General features: G+C 36.1%; 1 protein-coding gene across 2 annotated transcripts in view; it reads right to left on the reverse strand.

The window, feature by feature from the left end:
- Positions 1 to 17,123, reverse strand: part of brinp1 (bone morphogenetic protein/retinoic acid inducible neural-specific 1) — a 122,024-nt gene extending 104,901 nt beyond the window's left edge. For both annotated transcript variants that reach the window (XM_016255822.1, XM_016255821.1), the window contains exon 1: positions 16,859 to 17,123. In XM_016255822.1, the coding sequence (XP_016111308.1) occupies positions 16,859 to 17,076 (218 nt within the window). In that variant the 5' untranslated portion in view covers positions 17,077 to 17,123. The remainder of the gene's footprint in view (positions 1 to 16,858) is intronic.
- Between the last annotated feature and the right edge of the window lie 299 nt (positions 17,124 to 17,422).

Consider the following 17,422-nt stretch of genomic DNA (forward strand, 5'->3'; position numbering starts at 1 on the left):
CAACATTATTAACTGTCTTGATATTTACTTTGAAAGCTGAAGCTCGCGATTATGGTAAGGGGCGTTACATTTCCGACGCGTGCTTGTGGTGTTCGGCCAATCACAATGCACTGGGTCAGTTGGCCAATCAGAGCAGACTGCGCTTGTCAAAGGAGGGGGCTTTGTTGAAAACTACGTGTTTGAGAGAGGTTGGGCATAGAGGACCTACAATAATGTACAGTATTTGAAAAATAATGTGTTTTTTGAACATTAAAGCATGTCAACATATTCTGTTATACCAAATACACAAAATAATGATCTTTAAAATAGCATCATATGACCCCTTTAAATTACCTATAATGTCATACTAGTGTCAAAAATGTATTGATTGATTGATTGTTTTCCCCATATCTCACATACTTTTGGGACCAAATTGTGGCGATAAACATATGTGCACAAACCAATGCAGCATAAAAAATAAAAAAAAGTATATAATTTTTTTTTTTATTTATTTACTTTCAAACGAGTAATATTTATGATCATTTTTAATTAATCAAAAGGGTAATTGCAGTAATAGTATGGTAATAACATGGTAATATTCAAAGACTTTGTAGGTAAGGTTTTGCTGGCAGTTTGTGGTTCCAAGAGGTTCAGTCACAAGTTATTTTTAATACTTTCCATTGGTTAAATATATGTAAAACCAACAAACATACATAAAGAGTTACCAATTGCATTGAAATATGAGAAAAAAATAGTGACATGACATGTGGCCAAGTATGGTGACCCATACTCGGAATTAGTGCTCTGCATTTATCCCATCCAAAGTGCACACACGCAGCAGTGAACACACACACCATGAACACACACCCGGAGCAGTGGGCAGCCATTTTTTGCTGCAGCACCCAGGGAGCAGTTGGGGGTTCGGTGCCTTGCTCAAGGGCACCTCAGTCGTGATATTGAAGGTGGGAGAGAGCGCTGTACATTCACTCCCCCCACCTACAATCCCTGTCGGTACGAGACTCTAACCCCGCAACCTTTGGGTTACAAGTCCAACTCTCTAACCATTAGGCCACGACTTCCCCAATAGCAATGAAATATGGAAATAAGGTTTTTGCCAAACAGCGACAACATGCAGCTAAAGCATTAATGTGAACTTACTAGCATAAAGACTTTGATAAATCATTGTAAATTGCACTTGCAGATGGTGATCATAAGTGAACCACTTCATGTCAGCGAGTTGTGCGTGAAAAAAACTCACCATGACCACGGTAATTAGTTAACATGTTATTATATGCTGCTCTGGTGAAGCAAGTCAAGTGGCAGCTTGACAGGTGTAAATTAGCACTCTTGCACCTTTAACCAGAGTGCATTTGGTTCACGTTTATTTTTGTAAGCAGTCATTTCATCAGTAAAGTAAGGCGAAGCAGCACCTGAACATCTTATACTGATCCATGCCACTTCCTCTCAGAGGGCAAATGGGGACGTGGGTAACATGAGATCTCTTTCGGTCATAAAGACCCATTTCAATTATTAACTAACTCCGCTTTCCCATTGCTGTTGATACTGTAGATAACCTGCAATTCATTCTCAGCATTGGATTTCTCAGTATGTCTACCCAGCGTACTAGTTAATGTTATCAAGTTCAACCATAAGTTGCCTTGATAATTTGACAGTTGTACTTTCCTAAAAAAAAAGATTCAGGGGACCTGTTACCAAAACTTAAATAAATGCACGGTTGCAAGTTAAACATTTTAATTTAATAATTTAACCTTCTTAGTTGCAAAAATTATTTTGCTGATTTCAGTTTACCTAATAATGTTGATTGATACATTAACTTACTATTGTGCGCAATGTAAACTAAAATTGCTGCGTTAATCAAATTTTTTTTTTTTTAAAGTAATAACGTAATAAAATGGTCTTGTTAACTTTGGAAATGGTGGGCTTCTAGTTGCCAGCAAGCTTTGCATAGGACGGGATAAAGAGAGTAAATATTTAAATTAAGGTTTTTTTTGTTTTGTTTTGTTTTTTTAGTGAAGGGAAGTGTTCAATGTTGTTATGCTTTATCATTGCATCTCATTATATATAATTTGCTGTTAAATACTGTCCAATGGTATTAAAAACTATGAATTACTACACAATTTAAGGTGAAGAAAATTACGTAAGTAAAAGGACAGGAGTTTTTTTTATATTGTTTTATTTTATATTATATTATTTTATAATACATTTTATGTTTAATTCATGTTTATTGCATTTTTTTATAATATCACATACATTTAAACTCGAAATGCTGTAAACTACTTCAATCTTTTAAGATCAGACAAACAGCACAAGACTCTTTTAACTAAAGTGTGATGGGGATTGAGTGATTCAAAACCAAAATCTAACCTGATCAAATTGACTGTTTAATGTTATGTTACATTTCATCTGCAACAACACTGACCTTTTTACAAATACACGAACAGCACAAACGCTAATAGAAGGTGGACAGGGATGCACTAACTTTTAGAATGAGCCATTGAATCATTTACTCAAACAAATAGTATGAAAGCACTGAATTGCTGAAAAACAAAACAACACTGCTGTGTGTTCTTCAATGTGGATCCTGCTTCATCTAGATCTATTTAAATATGTATTTATTTAATTATTTATTGAAATGGGCAAAACTGTCACAGCAAGTTCAAATATGATGTTTTCGGGTAAGTAATGGTGGCTTGGACGCTTGTGAATTAGCAATTGCGTGCGTCCAAAAGGCCAGAAACTCATAATTAAATTTCCATTTAAATTTAATGCAATCTGACAACAATAGTGAAATAATTTAGCTTCTTTTGCTCAGATAACATGTTAAAAATGTTGAATTAATGGGAATTCTACAGTAAATTAACTTTTGAACTAATATATTGACCCTCACCATTTGTCCCATTAATTTTTCTATGAATGCAGCATGCACTCCAATAATTGTATACATAGGGCTCAGCTGGGGCTGACAGATGGATATTTAATTTGAAGAAGCGCTCCTTTATTGCTCCGTGTAGTAAATACATCTGTGTGCATTTGATTTGTGAGAAATGTAAGACTGAAGATTCGCCGCCATCTCCAGACGAATGAAAAATAACCTAAAATAGGACACTTCTGCTGAAAAGTGCTGATCTTCAAGAGCAAAAGCTGTCGAGGTAGGTACAATGACTTCTGCAAAATTGGCACTTGTGGAAATACTGCTTGACATCTGTTATGTGTCGAGGTTGAGAAGAAAAAAGAGAAAGCTGCAAGTTTTACCCTACGTTTAGCAGTCATGTCGTAGCATAAGCAAAACCGCAGATTGTTCTGGACATTTCAGCAAAATGTATTTTTTTTTTTCATTACATAAGTCAGATGAGTAGCTTTCCTCATATGCCAATACCACAACTAAAATACAGTAAACACTGGATGATCACCTCATGTTCATGCACCTTGCTATTAAACTCCATTGAATTCTGAGTCAATGTCTACAAGAGTCCAACAAAGCCTCTCTCACACCTTTTCAACTCTACACAATAACCTGATCAACATGCCACTCTCATAAATATTTAAATTTCAAATAAAAATGGTCATTTTTGCTTTGATTACATTAGACGCTTGCAGACTTTAAAGTGCTTTAATAGTGAGATTTGCATTTATATTGGATTTGCCATCGACACAAGCTGCAGTCCAAGAACAATGACAACCGATCAGGGGTGCGTTTCCCGAACAACGACGTAACTCGCTGATTAACCACCATAGTGCGATGCATTGTCGTGGAAACTAACTAGCCAGTCATGACTGCTTCCTGAACAAGGTCGCATATCCGTCGTTTGAACCACATTAGTTCAACAATTTAGGGCCGTTGTTAATGACGTCACACGCATGTGGTGGAGTAATAACTTCTGCTAATTAATTGAGTTGAGATTTCTGAGATGCTTCTGTATTGAATATGGCACCTGATTACTAATTTACTATGTTTTGTTCCCTGTCATTTTGCTTTATTTGATATTTAATTCATCGCGGGGTTCCTCTTACATCATACTCCGGGGTTTCCTTAGGCATTTATGCACATGTGCACTCTTCAAAAACGGCGCTTATTGAGGACACGCTAAAATGGATTGATTAAAATGTATATATATTTAAATAGAATGGAAGACATAGATTGTACTGCATGGTAGCTTGCTTATTGTGCCCAAAAGCATAATTTATTCAAGTCCATATGTCTTACTAACAAGAAACTATGCTTCTAGCCACAGGTGGAGAGATGTAGTTCCTACCACGTAAGTTTGCGACGCTGTTTGTGAATGTTCATTTGAACTGTGGTTTCGGGAAACACCGAGTTGTTGAACTATGTTGGTAACGACGGAACTTGCGACCATAGTTGGCTAACGATGCTTTTGGGAAACGCACCCCAGGCCGATCGCACAAACCCTGGACCGTCTGAGGAGCTGGAACCTGTGATTTGAGGAACGAGCAATCCCATTAAGGGAATGCATATTAAAACACCATGTTTCAGTTAGCTTAAAATTGCCTTGCTGTCCTTTAAATTAGAGTTTGTGCAGTGTCCGTTTTTAATTGGCTGGGTCTCAAGTTCAACATTATGAATTTAAATTAATTTAAATTAATAAATTAAAGTGGTAACACTTTATAATACTGTTAGTATAAATTTATAAGTACAAATAATTTGCAAACTGTTAGTTTATAGTTCAATCATGACAATTGTCTAAATTAATTTTGCCAGCATTTATTAGTAAGAATGGAATGTACATAGGCTTGGTCTTGCTGCTGCTGAAGGAGTAAGGATACATCTGAAATTAAACAGTGACTTGAATTCAGACTGCTGCAAGGAAAATAGGGCGAATCCCCCGAGCAGATCTAGGCAGGTGGTGCTGGGGAAGGTGGAGGGTTAGCAGAATGCCATGGCACGCTGTAATGAACTGATTTGATACAAGTCAGGCATAAATAGGTTACGTAGATAGAAACAAACAAATGATTGGATGAAGCAACCAGCTTTAAGTAAACCAATCAGCTGCTCGGAAGAGTTTCATGACTGAACTATACATTTTATTCAAGGTTTATAAACTGTAGTTAATACCTGAATAGACTCTATACAAATAATGAGTTTTATTCATTGTCATTATAATTTACATATGCAATGCTTTGTCAACATCTTATTACCCATAAATAATTCCCACTTCAGATTAGGTCACAGAAAATCAGAAAATGTCATTAAGTAAGTGCTTTAGACCAACCTTTACTTTTACATTTTTACAGTTTCACAACCTTTACTTTAATTGCATTAGCATTAAGTGTTCCTTTTATTTGCAAGGCGGGACTTACTTAATTAGAGCCGTCATATTGGGCGTTCCACTTTCTCCCATTGATTATAATACCATTGGTCCATCACAGCTACATCTACATGTAGGATACAATTCCCTGAATTTCAAAATGATTACGCTCCCAACACATGCCTAAAAGGCTAATGGGCTTTTGCTTATTAGCAGCACACCATGTCATTTGGTTTTATTGTTGTGCAATCTGACTGCTATTATGGTGCTGCAGAAAGGATACTGCAGTCTCTCTCACTCTAAAAATTAAACCATAAAACAAATCAGACTATAACAGTTAGTTTTTGCTTTTGTTTGAGGGAAAAGCCCAAATGATTTTCTGTGGTGACTCACAGCATGTCGCAGAGCTCAATAGAGCTTAACTTGTTTTTTAACCGAGAAAATTCCTTTAAAGTTGTACTATGTTCCAAAAAAAAAAAAGTTTAATATAAAGTGTTCTGGTAAATCCAGCTCCTGCAGTGTTAGTTTGAGAGTGATTCCTGGATGAAACTTTTGTTCAGATTACCGACGTTTGATGGATGAGCCTTCCCAGTTTATGTGACAGCATTGCAGATGTCAGACAGATGTGATTGCAGATTTTTTGATTACATTTTTAATGAGAAGTGCACTGAATTCCACTCAGTATTGATGCACGATTTAATTGTCTTGTCACAAGCAAGCCGATATCCTGCATTGATGGCTGAATTTGATGCTTCCTTCTGTTGGAGGAGACAGGGGAACACAGGGAGACATATAGTATATGCAACTTAGATTTTAAAGAATAATAATAATAATAATGATAAATTTAAACAAATGTACCTATAATACTGATGCTGAATCTAATGCATCAGAAAAAAAAATTCCCACTCATGAATATCGTGATGATATAAAAGATACGTAAATATGTTACGTTTTTTTAGCAAAAAATGCGTAGTGATTTGTACGTTTTAAATGTTGAAATACGTCTAAATTGTATGTTTCAGCATTAATAAAAACATACAAAATTGTGTGCTTTGTGCTTGTAAATGTTACACATTAATGCCTACGTATAAACAATGAGACTAGGCTGTATGTATATATATATATTTTTTTGTTGTTTTTGTTTTTTTTTTTGTTTTTTTTCCCTAACAGGACACAAATGCACCTTTATTATTATTATTATTGTCGTCGTTGTTATTATTATTTATTTTTTTATGCTGTAAACTGAATCATTATGCAACATATTGCAGTATAAATCCATAATGACTTACAATAATATGGTATAATATAATGATTTCCTTTTATTATGACTTTGTGGTGAAGTTCATGTGCGTTCAACTTGTAAATTATTTTTCTGACATGGCTTGAATGCACCATTTTTTAATTACTTTTCTCTTTTCTGATAATCCGTTTTCTCGTGACTTAAAATCGTAGTTTGAGGAACTGAAAATACAAGCACACATAAATAGGTCACACAGGAGAAAAGAGAGCAGCGACTGTCTCACTAAACAACTGAAATACAGTCAGTCAAGTCCTCTGACAAAAGATGACACCTTCAGTATATGACATACAAAAAAAACTCACTTTCCCAGCCCTTAGGGTCCACGAAAAGAGTAAAACTCAGTGGAATCATAGAGAGAGAGAGAGAGATGTTGAGGATGAACTACATCTGACATGAGAGGAAAGAGATACAGTGAAGAGAAAACATGGAGACAGGGTGAAGGAAAGATAAAAGAAGAGAGGAGTCGAACACAGAACGGGACGAGACAGGAAGGACGGAGGGGAAAAGAGATGAGAGAAAGCAAATACAGACAACAGCAGAGACTTGGAAATGAAAGCAAAGACAGAGTGAAGGAAAACGGCCTAACTCTTCCATTAGAATATCAAACACGCGACCCAGATGAAGTCTATCGCAAAATTCTCACAGGAAACGGAGGGATCAAAGTGTGCTCTTTTGAAAGCTGAGAGCACAACCTCTGCGTCTTTATTTGCAGTAGCGTGTCAGTCAAATATGTGGAGCTTTACTATGCAAAGAGACTGGAGGATATAGGAGTAATATTAGGAATTGTGTTCCATCAGATCACATCTCAGCTGTCTGTCTCCTCTAAGACGCTCGTTCTGAGCCGTTTCAGACACGTTAAAGCCACTGGATGACAGTGTCGGGAATGGGGAAATGCAAAATCTTAACATTAATCGTAAAATAGGACAGCGAGTGCAGACATATGGACGTGAGGCGGCTGGCTGACTCGGCACCAGCATCTCTCTTAAAAGTTTGCTTGGAATGGCAGCTGATGGGTTGAGAATTGAGAGGAAAATTATTTTATAAGGAGGTCATGCGTGAACATTGCTTGTGTGTGTTCGTGTGTGTGTGTGTGTGTGTGTTATGGACGTGAGGCGGCTGGCTGACTCGGCACCAGCATCTCTCTTAAAAGTTTGCTTGGAATGGCAGCTGATGGGTTGAGAATTGAGAGGAAAATTATTTTATAAGGAGGTCATGCGTGAACATTGCTTGTGTGTGTTCGTGTGTGTGTGTGTGTGTGTGTGTGTGTGTGTGTGTTTGAGAGCACATAAGGCCGATTCCTTTGAAGCAGCTGCAACAACAACACAAGTGCTGTATCCTGATGTAAGCAATTTATTTTAGTCACTATGCTGCACGCTTCAATATCTATAAAGCATGATTTTACTTTATTCACACTTCTGACAACAACAGCTTAGAATCCCATAAGTACAACTTTTGATAAAAAAAATAAATAAATTCCATTATAGAATGCTTTACAACACTGGATGCCACAGACCAAATAACATACAGTACATCAGTTTTTCGTCATAAACACAAGGAAGTGTTTCACTATACAGATGGTTCTCAACAGTTGTCAACTTTTTTTTTTAAATATACGTACTTCATCATTTTGCTTTTAGTCTCAATGAAGTATGTAAAGTTAAGCCATGTGTTGCTCAGATTAGAAATATTGCATTATTATGAACTAGTTGTGTGGGATATTAATTAAACATTTTCAATGTGCATCTTGGCATTTAGATTTCTGCAATTGCAATTGCATAATGCATAAATAATTAAATGGTTTTCAGTTCAATTATACTTTAAATGTGAAACTTGGTCAGTGTTTTAATGAACAGATTAGTTTAAATGGTTGATTCATTCAGGAACAAACCAAGTGACTGTCTTTCGGGATAAATCTACCTCCGAAGGGCACTTCAGAGTGAGAACGATCATGGCCGCCATATCGAAGGTTCATTCCAAAGTGAAGTTCTCAAAACTGGCCACTTTAGAGGGCCCTTCAGAATAAATATTTTCAAAGGGTATGACTGATGGATGCTTCGCTCCCATGATTCTTTGCACCGGTTGAATTGTGTAAAGATGATGCCTCCTTAATTGTGTTGACTGGATGACCCAGTGCATTTCAAGGAACATTTTTGTTGTTGTTGTTTTTTGGTCCCCTACTACACCCTTCATCTCTTCAAAGCTGTCACTTTGGATGGTAAACACTTCAATGGGATTAGGGCAAAGAAATGAGCCTGTCAGAATGGAATGAAGCATTTAAGAATGATCATTGAATTATTCACCCACTGGATTCATTCAAAACACTGATTTATTCGGTAAAGAAACCCAGCTGTGTGTTGCCCTGTTCACACCTGGTATTAAAATGTGGTTTTGTCGATTCAATCACAAGTGGACAACGTTAAACAGAGGTATAAATGGGTCTGAAACGTTTTGAGTTTGTCCACTCTCGACCACTTCCAGAGGTAGTCGAAAACTAATTCGTCAAAAAAAATGAAAAAAAAAAACGAAAAAACACAATGTTCTCTTACCGGTCGTGATTCTAATGCAAACCCACAGACTTCTGCATCAGAGCAGAAACGCTCTCCAAATCATTTTCCATTGTCTCCTTTCATGTTCATAAGTATAATGCATTTCACAATAAAGATCAGAAAAAGCTCATATATTGTGAGCCTACCCACAAAGAAATCAGTTGTTGAAAGTGGACAAAAGAGACAGACTAAAACAGCAGGTGTAAGCGGGAATGTATATCCCTCATTCACCTGTGATCCGATCAACCAAAATGCATCTTAATAACAAACATAATATTTGTGGCTTTGTTTGGAACTGTTTTTTTTTATTTTATTTTTTTATTAGACTTAGCTGCTTTTAGCATTTTCCAGAACTGAATGATAACCAAATATTTATCACAGACATTTATCTCGCCTTATCTGCCATCTTGGAATTTCCATTGGATCAAACTTTTTGCAATGCTTTCCAGGATTGTCTACTCCATGAAAGATGTACATCATGCCATTTGCATTGGTGTTAATAAAAAAAAAGTTTTAAAATGCTGTCGACTTCTGTAGCTTTCTGCTTGTTTCAGAGCAGAGCCATTCATTGCTGTTTCAACGAGGTATATTTTAGTCACTAGAGTCACTATTACATACAGTATAAAAACTAGATTTTAACAAGTAGAAAATTTACTTTTCAAGTGTTCCTCACCTCTACAACACTGTAGTAGTTTTCATTTAGCTTCTGCGAAGTAAAATCCTCACACAAATGTAACACATTCAGAGTGTGGGATGATTTATGTAAGTGTCACTGATATTGACAGGTACGTTTTCATGGCATCGGAAGGATATTATATCAGGAAAGAATAAATGCCAATGACAGTATTTCACTCTCGCTGTATCCAAGCTCAAAAAACACTATAAACTGCAGTGTTTCATTTTCACTTCCGCAGCCTTCCGCTTACCTAGACTGACTCTTTTCCCTTTTATAGTTTATTGTACTTTAAAAACATACTGTAACTTTGTATTACTGTGCATAAAAAGGCTGTTACTACTTTTTTTGTGCCAAAAACCCTTTGGTGATCCCTCCAAATTTACACATTTTTTTGGCCCATTAACATATTTTTGTTCACAAAGCTCTAAATATGCTTACAGTATTAAGGGCTCATTACAGCACTGTCATCGCTTGTTTGTAATATCTCTTGATGACAAACACTGCAGGACATTTTTTTACACTGTGTATAACAGCATCTTTTAATTACATCCCTGTAATAATGGTTAGAATGTGCCATTTTAATAAAAATTGTAAAACAACTGCTTTTCAGGGCACAGCGAGCGAGATGAAGGCTACACGATCACAAAGCCTGAGCTGAAGTGGTGCATCAAGGTGAAAACACAACCGTCTCTCGCGCTCCAGTGCAGATTTTAAGACCATTAGAGCAACGTGGCTTTATCCTTTAATGCACTGAAGATATAGAGACATATTGTATGTGTCCTCTGCAGTGACTTTTTATGTTATTATCTTGAAAGCTTATTTTTAAAGTCACTGCACGCCAAATGGAAGCATTCTTGAGAAAAGAACAGCAGTTGTGCTGTGAGAGCTTGTAGAAGTACATGCAATGTCCATTAGTATCTCAACCATATAGATCCAATTCATGCTTTAATTACTTCTCAGTAGGGCTTCTTTTAACACATTTGCAGGGATGCAAACTAGAAGCACTGATTCATGAAACTTCAAAACATTTAACAGTTTTTGGTTGTTGTTGTTTTGAATCAGTGGTTTGGAGATTGTATCAAATTTTGCAAGTCACATGATTTCAGAAAACAAGGTTTTGTTACATCATACGGTTTTGAACCTTTTTCTCAAAACATTTTCAGCATTCCAAAGTTTTTCCATAACAAGTGTCTAATGGTTTTAACTGATCTCGAGTCAGTTTTGTAATGTAGGTTCATTTTTTTTAATAATTTAATCAACTTTAATACTTAAATGGGTGTGTAACACAAAAAGGAGAGTGATATTGTACGTTTGCTCCTAATTGACCTAGTTTGCCAAGACCTGACTAATGACACAAAACAAGGACTACAAATTAATAAAGCACATATGTTACAGAACTTTCATATTTAATGGTATTTAATTATTTGTAGATTGCATTTAATGCATTAGACATTAATTTTTTTTTAAATCGCAATTGGTTTGCAACATGTTTGGACTGACCCTGGATCTCAATGTTCATACTATCAGGATGGATAGTAGATGGATTAGAATAATTCATTTTTTTAAATAATTTTATCAACTTTAATACTTAAATGGGTGTGTAACACAAAAAGGAGAGTGATATTGTACTTTTGCTCCTAATTGACCTAGTTTGCCAAGACCTGACTAATGACACAAAACAAGGACTACAAATTAATAAAGCACATATGTTACAGAACTTTCATATTTAATGGTATTTAATTATTTGTAGATTGCATTTAATGCATTAGACATTAATTTTTTTTTAAATCGCAATTGGTTTGCAACATGTTTGGACTGACCCTGGATCTCAATGTTCATACTATCAGGATGGATAGTAGATGGATTAGAATAATGTGTCCCAAAGCATAGTATGTTGAAAAGAGCATGCAAAAAGTCCCCGAATGGTCTACTATTTCAGGCCGATTTTTGAAGTGTGGCTCCGTGCACAATCTAATGGCTAAAATTGCCCACAATCCATAGCGCTTTGGCGAAGGATTCAGTCCAGAACTACAAACACGAATAAAACGCGTTAGAAAAACTACAAACATGGCGGATGCACATGATCGACGGTTAGGTAGAGAGGTTTACAAAAAGGGGTTTGAGTTACTAATAATCAACATTTAACCTGATATCCATGTTATATTTCATCTGCAACAGCAATGTGAACTTTTATAAACATCCATTTGGTCGTTAACTTTTAAATGCATAATTATGCAGAAAATATGAGCAGAGTTCTCCACATGAAAGACCCGCGACTGGCAGATCAACGAGCTACTTCTTTTCTCTCCAGTACGACAGGAAGTTAAATTCAATTAACTTAAATTGTTGCATCCAGTGGGGACATAATTACTGATTACAATGACTTATAAGGCCAGTTTACAGTGACAGGGTGCGTGTAAAAGGTGCGACAGAGCGGTCCTTTAAAGATCCAATTGTGTGAAGTGATAGTATGTCCCAAAGCTTGTCTACTCTTCTACTACACACTCAAAAGTGTGTACTTTTTCTTCACCAAAAGAGTACATACTTTAAAGGGGTCATATGATGCTGCTAAAAAGAACATTATTTTGTGTATTTGGTGTAATGAAATGTGTTTATGCAGTTTAAAGTTAAAAAAACACATTATTTTCCACATACTGTACATTATTGTCTCCTCTATCCTCCTGGCTTTTTTGAAAACTTCGATTTTTACAAAGCTAATAGGTCTGAAAAAGCGAGGTGTGCTGTGATTGGCCAGCTATCCAATGCGTTGTGATACCTTTCACAATGAAACACACAGCGCCTTCACGACATGGTTGTAGCGTCAACAATACTACAGTGAGAATAAAAGTTATGCCTTCTTTCTTTGCGTGAACATTTGGGTGGCGTTATGCAAATTTTCCCACAGTCAAGAAGGACATGTTCCTGGGTCAAAATTGTTTTTGTTGATCCTGGATCAACATTATTTTTCGAAAATATAGACCTAACTCTATCCCTACCCCTAAACCTAACCCTACCCATAATTTATCCCTAAAATCAGAGGGAAATGATGGTTGAATAACAAGGATGTAGAAGCACGTTCTACAAGGAGGGACTAGCTATTCATAATCCAATAAATAAACAGATATAGAAACTTGCTTGTCAAAACCACATTTTTTAGCAAGTATATATTTATTATATTTATATATACGTTTTTTTTAGAAGCCATATTTTAAATGTGATTTTAACTAAAAAATAAATAAATAAATAATAGATTTTAAGTGAAAACAGAGATCCACAAATCATGCTTTTACTATAGAATTAGTAATTTTTTCCCCCAAAGAGCTCAAAAAAGAGTTTTCTATCTCATACCCTTTAAAATTTAAAACATAAAATGCATCGTTTTTACTGGACATCAGGGTTGCCAGGTTTTCACAACAAAACCCACACAATTTCTACCCAAAACTAGCCCAAATCTAATGTTCCGAGGGGGTCCTGTTAAAAAACACACCGCAGGGTAAAATGCACGGTTTTTGGTGGGGTTCCCCTGGTAAAAAAACAACCTGCGGCAACAGTGTTAAAGTAGCCCAATTCTGTGAGAATACTGCTGCACATATACAGTAAATTGTACCACTTATATTAATATTTAATTTACAATTCTTAGAATAAGTACACTCTTAAAAATAAAGGTGCTTCATGATGCCATAGAAGAACCTTTTTGTCTAAATGGTTCCATAAAGAACCTTTAACATCTGAAGAACCTTTCTGTTTGACAAAAGGTTCTTTGTGGCGAAAGAAGGTTCTTCAGATTACAAAAAGGTAAGAAAGAGATGGTTCTTTAAAGAACCTTTGACTGAATGGTTCTTTGTGGAACCAAAAATGGTTCTTCTATGGCATCGCTTGAAGAACCTTTTGAAGCACCTTTATTTTTAAGAGTGTAGGTTGTTAAAAGATTGCTCATAAAATATTTTAAGTACACAGTTTTGTACTTTTTTTCAGAATTTAATGTACGTCCCTAATCAAAGTTTGCAATGTTGTATTCATTAGGGAACAGGTTGCTTTGGTTGATGAGTTAAAACTCTGTATTGAAGACATTTTGAAAATGAGCGTGAAAAACACTTCAAGAACCAACTATTGCACCATTGAGTAGTGAATTATATAAATAGAACAGTATTTCATGGAGAAAGGGATATGTAATTATTTCAAGTGACTTAATAATAAATCAAAAGGAAGGTTACTTCATAGACTGATATAATAATGGCATGTGGTAAAGATCTGAGGAGTTCTGCTGAATAAAAACATGTTTAAACTCTGCTGGAGGGTGCACGTCGTTATTTTAATGACTCCATGCTCAAACATGTGGCAGTGTTATGATACAAGTGCCACTAATTCCTGCTCTCTTGAAGCTGATAACTGCCCAATAATGAAGCTTTTAATGAAGCTGAGATCCTTCACCTAAACCTTAAAGAAAAAAAAACACTATATCTCTTCTTACTTCTCAGATGTTTCTCCTGTCACAGACAACATCCCAAAAATGTCCCAAACTACATTTGCTATGATAGCAGAATCAGAACTCAGACATTTCTCAGTGCAACAGCCCTGGACTCAACTGTGGCTCGTTGTTTTAATTTCTCCTATAGACCTTCCAGAGAGGCATAAAACAGCAGTGAGCTCCATTTAATCTCCTCGCAGCATTAACATGTTGGTAACACTTTACAATACATTTCAATTTGTTAATATCAGGTATCATGGACTAGCAATGATCATGACACCTACAGCATTAACAAACTTTAACCTCCATCAAATGTCTCTTTTAATAACACTTTACAATAAGGTTGAATTTGTTAGCATTAGTTAACTGCATTCGTTAACATGGATAAAACTTCTACAGCATGTATTAATCGTAATGCTATCCTCAGCATTTACTAATACATTTTCAGATCTAAAACGGTATATTTTAACATTAGTTATGCTATGGGGCCGTTGAATGCTTGAAACTGATTGGCTGATAAACGTTCTAAGATGTGCAATTATTTTCAGTGAAACGCACGGCGAACGTAGTTCCAGGCAGGTCTTGACCGCATTACATTTCTGTATCACTTCGCCAAACGATTTGAGTTATTTCAAAGGTCCTTACAGCCTAAAACAGCAAAAGAACCAAAACCCACAATGACACTGGCCAATCAAAATAAATATAGTAAACAAAAGGATAAAAACGACAGATCATGTCCATGTGTTTGCCACAAAATTACGTTTTATTATGTACGGAAAGCACATACTCTATCTCTCCCGCTCTCTCTCCCTCACAGACGCACACATACAGTTTGCACACACATTAACATAAGCTCTGTTGTTAGCTCTACTCTGACGATTTTATCAGTAACGTAGTATAACAACTTAAAAACTACATGACTTCTCACAAGCGAGGTTACAACGACGGTGCTGTTCGTGGAGAAAATTAACTTTCATTGAACTTATAGTTTCACTATAACAAGAGACACTGCTGCCGAACACTATTGAGAGAGGCACAGACTCACAGAGGTAATCTTTCTCTCTCTCGCTCTCTCTTTCTCGCTCTCATTACATAGTTATTCATTGTATTAACTGCAATAGTCTGCTGTCAATGGCTTAAGCCTCCGTTACTAGGTTTAAAATTATGTTTTTGAATTAGTAACGTTGGATGAGATGTGGAAGAAATAATCCTACTCACAATAGCAATTTAAGTTAAAACAAAACTGACAAATGCCTTGCAATATATCATTTGATCGATGTATTGAGGTGTGGTAACCATAGTATAAACGGAATAATTGACTTCGGGCCTTTGAAGTCTTCGAAAATAATGCACACCCATAATGCATTATTTTTTAAAGAATTCAACGGCCCGTCGTCAATTATTCCTTACTTAATGCACTGTGAACTTGAACATGAACAACTGCTTGATTTTTTTTTTATTACCTAACATTATCAGAGGTAAAAATATATTGCTCAGTGTTAGGTTAAAATGTCAGGTTATGTGTATGCATTAACTAATGTCAACAAATAAGAACAGATTTAATGTATTACCTAACATTATCAGAGGTAAAAATATATTGCTCAGTGTTAGGTTAAAATGTCAGGTTAAGTGTATGCATTAACTAATGTCAACAAATAAGAACAGATTTAATGTAAAGTGGTACCTCTTTATTTTCAATGTTCTTTAAAGTATTTTCAGAGTACCTAACAACAGAAATCACTGCTTCACAAGAACAACGGCCGAATTAATTGTGCACACAATGCAGGTTGTCAAGCCTCCACATCAATGAATTTCAGTGATTTTTTTTTTCCACTTGTTCACTATTACTTGATTTTCAAAAATCAGTTTACTGAGATTTCACTCACTCTCAAAGAGCAATTTCTTGCAGATGCAATATTTCAGAACTAGAAAAAATGGTCACACTTTAGTTTGGGGACCAATTCTCATTATTAACTACAACTTTTGCCTCAGTAAACTTCTAGTTTGCTGCTTATTTATTAATATAGTTAGTTACTTATTAATAGCTAGTAAGGTAGCTGTTAAGTTTAGGTATATGGAGTTTAAGGATTAAGGGATCTAAAATATATTCATGCATATACAGTATTGCATATATTCAAGTACTAATAAACATGCACATATTCAAGTGCTAATAAACAACCAATATGCTGGTAATATGCATGCCAATAAGCAACTAGGTAATAGTGAGAATTGGTACTTAAAATAAAGTGTTACCACAATTTCTTGCCAATGTATTATTTCAGAGCTAGAAAAAAATAAAAAATTAGAACTGCTTATGATTTCTTCCAAGCCTGGAAAGCACTATTTTAAAGATCTCATCTTTTTCATGAGCGTGAGAACCCTGAAAGCACAATAACGTGGCGCTGATCAGATTGCATGCATATCCTCTCTGAATGGCTGGAAACGAATTCTCGGGACGCTTTGAACTTCTATAAGATGATAAAACAGGTTCACACTGAGGACAGTTCTTCATAACTTGCCCATTTTAAGAGAACTCAGCAGAAACTCATATATGGCCATGAGCAAAGGCCATACACAGTGCATAGCATGGTGTTGATTACTCACCTATAAATTTTATACCGGGTCGTGAATCCTTGGCGAAATCTTTCCATGAAGGAGAGGTACCCCTTCGAGTGGTGGAAAGGGCCACGGTCCGAGATGAGCCAGTCAAACTGCTTGGTAACATGCTGCTCGTTGGCCGAGGGCTCTTGGCGGGAAGACTGAACTGTTATATGGTTCCATATAAACAGGAAGTAAGTGACTTCAATGAGCCTCCAGTTCATGCTTCACTCTCGACCGCACTCTGCTCATTCTCGCTCCATTCTGTGGAGACCTGCAGGATACAAGAAACACAAGACAACATCTGAACATAAGTCATCAAACCCTGAAATCGAAAATCGAATCCTGTTGTCACAACCCCCGATAGTTTATTTTATTAGCAGTTGGTTTGCAGAGCGCCGCACTAACACGACTCACTGCCCTTTTCAACGATGAGAATGAATTACAAACAGGAAGTACAGCCTTCACTTTATTCAGACTAATTGGTGGCATGATAAGTTCAGACGGGGTGAGTGTCAGCTTTATGATATGTTGTGACATGGGGTCGGTTCGTGGAGGAGAATGGCGGCG

This window comes from Sinocyclocheilus grahami, unplaced genomic scaffold (genome assembly GCF_001515645.1).
Source record: "Sinocyclocheilus grahami isolate Dianchi unplaced genomic scaffold, SAMN03320097.WGS_v1.1 scaffold1371.1, whole genome shotgun sequence".
Classification (NCBI taxonomy): domain Eukaryota; kingdom Metazoa; phylum Chordata; class Actinopteri; order Cypriniformes; family Cyprinidae; genus Sinocyclocheilus; species Sinocyclocheilus grahami.